Source organism: Apiospora marii (assembly GCF_038362585.1).
Source record: "Apiospora marii strain CBS 49790 chromosome Unknown utg000005l_segment0_segment0, whole genome shotgun sequence".
Lineage (NCBI taxonomy): Eukaryota > Fungi > Ascomycota > Sordariomycetes > Amphisphaeriales > Apiosporaceae > Apiospora > Apiospora marii.
Window position 1 is genome coordinate 1704689 of NW_027117377.1, and position 4894 is coordinate 1709582.

At 53.2% G+C, this 4894-nt stretch overlaps 1 protein-coding gene across 1 annotated transcript; it reads left to right on the plus strand.

The window, feature by feature from the left end:
* Nucleotides 1-4674, plus strand: PG985_008423 (uncharacterized protein; the record flags this gene model as incomplete). Its single annotated transcript, XM_066828191.1, has 5 exons — nt 1-252; nt 539-990; nt 1788-1971; nt 2375-3368; nt 3419-4674. 5 exons carry the CDS (start codon nt 1-3, stop codon nt 4672-4674), a joined length of 3138 nt encoding a protein of 1045 aa, XP_066683103.1.
* Nucleotides 4675-4894: the final 220 nt, after the last annotated feature.

The following is a 4894-nucleotide window of genomic DNA, read 5'->3' on the forward strand; positions in this document are numbered from 1 at the left end:
ATGATGGACGATTACCGATACCGCGCCCAGCAGCAGCAACAGCAGCAGCAGTCGCCCCGGAACGAAGCGCCAATGAATTCGCTTGTGTCTCCGCCGAGGAATGGCGCTCGCATGCCTCAGCAGCAGCATGTATCGAGCCAAGACCATCGCACCTCGTTGCCCCGTCGGTTCACTACCGATTCGGGGCGTGTACCAACACTGTCCACCATAAATACCCAGCGTCCTCCCGAGCCGCAGGAGTATCCTACCGCCGTGAGTGCAACCCTGTCCCCCCGCCGGGCATCTCCGTTGCTGTCTAGCCCTGCTGGGTTGTCTTCCGAGCATGTCTCAATATTGAAATATATGTCTTGCGCTTGTGGAACTCGTGGCTGACTTTCTGCCCGCCCAGACCCAGTATAAAGCCCAATTGGTATGACACCTCCCCTTTGAACTTCGCATTGCCTGTTTTCCGGTCAAGCTTGCTAGAGCTTCTGACCTGCAAACTCGGGGTTGATTCGCTTTCGGTGGCGCCAGAAGCATCGCTGACTGTGAGTTGCAGCTGGAGAAGAAGAAGCTTGAATATGAGAAGATCCTGGAGCAGAGACGGCGCTTCGAAGCCGAGATGCAGAAACTCGCTGCGCAACAGCGACTAGAGGAGATGGAACTGTTACGTATGCAGGAAGATCTGGGCCGTGGTGCTTTGACAGGCCACTTGTCCGAGCCGACGACACCACCGGAGTATCGCGAAACCTCGTCCGGATTTCCCACCATGTTCTCTCGTCCGAACAGATATTCGACCTCAAGCTTGGTCTCTCCGCAAACGATGTTCAACCAACGTGGCAGGTCCGGTTCCCAGTTGACGTCACCCCAATCGTCGGCCATGCCATCTCGTTTTGGCTTCGACGACCAGATCCCTTCCAGATCAGTCCCAGGGTCTCGGCGCAACAGCGACGACGACGAGAAGGAAGAGGCTCTTCGTCAGGATCCTACCAGTCACCGATCCACGAATGCGTACGTATCTTGTTTCCCCTTCGAATTCGCCGTGTTTGTTGCGTGATTGCCTGCCTTGCTGTTGTGTGTGCGCGCTTGGTCGGTCTGCTTGAACCTGTCAAGGTCATCCGTTGCCATTCTGAATTAGCGTGAATCAGAACCAACATTTTCTGCGCGGTTGATGTTGGGACCCAACTTGCCTCACATTGAACACAAGGATTCATGAACATGACCAGTGCCATGGTTTTGAGCCTTTCCTCCATCCACCCCACCCTCACTCTCTACATTCACATATCCCGTTCCCTTGTCCGATAAAAGAGAACTCCTCAGAGTGTTGTCAGTCCTTGACTGTGCAAGACACCTCCTTCCTGCACTTTGAAGCTCGGTTGTTGCAGCCGAACTTGACAGAAACAGAAGACATATCCACATCATCCATCAGGTAACTCCCATTCCCTGCACCATCTACCTCCATCTCAGTCGGTCGACTTGCCTTAAGGAAAGCTCCTTCATGTATGAACACACAAGTGCTTCAACTCTCGCACGACCCTAACTACTTTGTTTTGGTGCTTGAACAGAAAGACCGCGCCCAGAGAATCGGGTCATTGTCCTGCACTTTGACTTTCTTCACATTGCAGTCTAGAACGTTGCATTCACCAGCTTGAACCCACACTCCTTCCTCTACCAAGTTTGGTGACAACCGTACCAGCTCCTACCTATCTCCTGCTTGAACCTATTGATCTTCCCATTGTCTTCTCTTGACACAAACATTTCGTCACTTGGCCCCTACCTGTTTCCTTGTGCTGACTGATATTGGCCAGACTCAACCGGTACTCGATGCCTGTTACGAGAAGAGGTAATCTCTACGACAACATTGATCAGACCAACGCTGCAGGCTTCCTCTTCAGAGACGACGATTCCGCAATGGAGCCCACTTACACCGCCGTCGATACTGGCGACAACGGCTTCCCGAAGCTGTACACACAAAAGCCAAACCCTAACCGAGTAAGTGGTTCTCTTGAAATATGTATTTCACTTCTCCTTGATTGTTATCAAACTTCCCTCACTTGAGTTTTGGGAGTTGGCGGTTGTGAACGCGCTGTGAATAGCGCGTTTGGTTTGTTGATTGTTCGCTTCGGACAATGCTTTATTCAATACACCAAACCAACCTGCCTTTCCTATTTCTGTCCCAACTGCCAATAAGCCAGGAGCAGGAGGGGAAGAACCATCCAGCTTCAGACGAGTTCAACTCTTCCTGCTTCCTCACTTTACCTCATGTGCAGCTGGAATTATTTTGTGGCATGAGCATCTGCAAATACCAACCATCCTTGGACTTGCACTATTTATCATTCTCTCCTTTCATTTGCGCCCCGGCAATTTTCCACTTACTAACACCCACTTCACATAGCTCTCGGCCTCTTCTGTCGCTGTCGATCTCTCTGCACTTGAGACGGCGAACGGTTGGAACAAGATGCCTTCTATGCACCGACACCAGCAGAGCTTGTCACAGCTCAGCTCCTCCCAAATGGGCTCAAGTGATAATGGCCAGAGTGGAGAGGGTTCTGATGCTAAGAGCATGGGAGCCCGATCCAATTTCCGTCATTCCCTTGACTTGAAGAACCACAATCTTGATATGTCCTACTACAAGGAGGCCGCTGAGGCCGCTGCTTCTTCTGCTGCCCCTCTCATGTCGCCTCCCGCAGCACAGGTTCTGACTACGCCTCCCAAGCTGCAGACGTCGTTTTCTGCAAACGACATCCCCACTGTCAAGAACCCTTCATCTGCTGTTACACCTGGCTTCAACAATAACGCCAACGCCAACGCACATGCTCAGCAGCATTTCCACAACCACAATGCTAGCATTGGCCGCATCCCCCCGGGTGCCTACTCCAAACGCCACAGTCGTGAGCTTTCCGGCGATAGTGGCCATATTGCAGTCACTCAGTCTGCCACCTTCCCGTCGATTGGATCGGCTCTCCATGGCAATGCACCGTCCTTTGGACCTCCTGCAACCCAGGCCCAGATGCAGTCGACCCCATCATCTGCTGCGGTCTCTTCACCGGGCTCCTCCATGGGCTCTTATCCTTCATTCTTCCCAGGTGGATATAATCCTACCAGCCCCAATGGCCACCACGGTCCCAACGGCCACCACGGCCCCAGTGGCCATCACGGCCCCAGTGGCTCCCACGGCTCCAATGGCTCTCACGGTCCCCATGGCCCTCATGGTCCTGCTTACAATAACATGAACATGCTGACAATGGGAATGAACAACATGAATATGAATGGATACTCGAGCCAACCTTACACCACTGGCTATGCTCCCATGTACCAGCCCGGTCCTTCCAACAACCGCGATTCGCAGCAGCGTGTCATCAACCAGCGTCGCGCTGTTGACAGCGAGGGTAAGTCCATCTTTGGTACTATTTGTATACACTCAACTAATTGATTATAGCCATGTCCCGCTTCAATAACCTGACGCTTGATGACCTTGTTGGAGAGATCTTTGCTTTGTGCAAGGACCAGCATGGCTGCCGCTTCCTTCAGAAGCAACTGGAGAACCGAAACCCGACCGAGATCCGCCAGATCTGGCGGGAGACCAGCCCTCACGTCACCGAGTTGATGATGGATCCTTTTGGCAACTATCTCTGCCAGAAGCTTCTGGAGTACTGCACCGATGATGAACGCACTGCCCTCATTCAGAATGCATCTGCACAGATGGTTCGCATCGCCCTGAACCAGCACGGTACTCGCGCCCTCCAGAAGATGATTGAGTTTGTCTCTATCCCCGAGCATGTGCAGATCATTGTCAACGCTCTTCGTTACCAGGTTGTCGACCTCATTCAAGACCTGAATGGTAACCACGTCATCCAGAAGTGTCTTAACAAGCTATCTGCGGAAGACGCCCAGTTCATCTTTGATGCTGTTGGCAACCATTGTATTGATGTCGGCACTCACCGTCATGGTTGCTGCGTTCTTCAGCGCTGCATCGATCATGCTTCTGGTGACCAGAAGAGTTGGCTCGTTGCGCGTATCACCGACAATGCCCTCCGCCTTGTACAAGATCCTTTCGGTAACTACGTGGTTCAGTATATCATCGACCTTAACCAGCCATCTTTCACTGAACCCCTCGTCACCCAATTCGGTACCAAGATTGGCATGCTCTCTCGCCACAAGTTTATCTCCAATGTCATCGAGAAATGCCTGCGCTGCGCTTCGGAGCCTTCCCGAGACAAGATGTGCCAGGAGATGCTGAACCCGGGAGAGATGGAGAAGATGTTGCGGGATTCCTTTGGCAACTACGTGGTTCAGACCGCCCTTGAGCATGCCACTCCTCCGATGAAGCACCAGCTTGTCGAGTCAATCCGTCCCATTCTGCCTGGCATCCGATCTACACCCTACGGCCGCCGCCTGCAGGCCAAGATCCAGACCTACGACAACAACAACGCTTCGAACCCAAGCAGCGGCCAGACCACGCCCGCCGACCAGACCGGTGGACAGATCTCGCTTCGCACTGCTCGTACCATGGGCAACGGTACTATCGCTTCCGGAGGCTACCCCAGCGGCATGAATGGTGCCCCGCGTCAGGCTGCCTACCCTGCAGGCAGCGGCCTCCCGGTGCCTCCTCCTCAGCCTCCCCGGCTGAACCAGGGCTACACCTACCCAGGCGCTCCTATGCAGACTGGCAACGGTGATGGCCACTTCTTCTGAGGTCTTTTCTTTTGCAAATTGCCGCCACCCAGCTTGTAATGGTATGGTGCGAGGGACGAATGGGGGCGGCATTTATCGAGACGGCTTTTCCCGGCTGTCGTTGCGGTTTTCTATTTGGCTTAGGCGAAGCACGAACGAAATGTCTTCCACGAATCTGACGACTTTTCCTTGTTGTTCTTCTACAGACGACACCCAACTTAACCTGGCATTCGACTCTAAC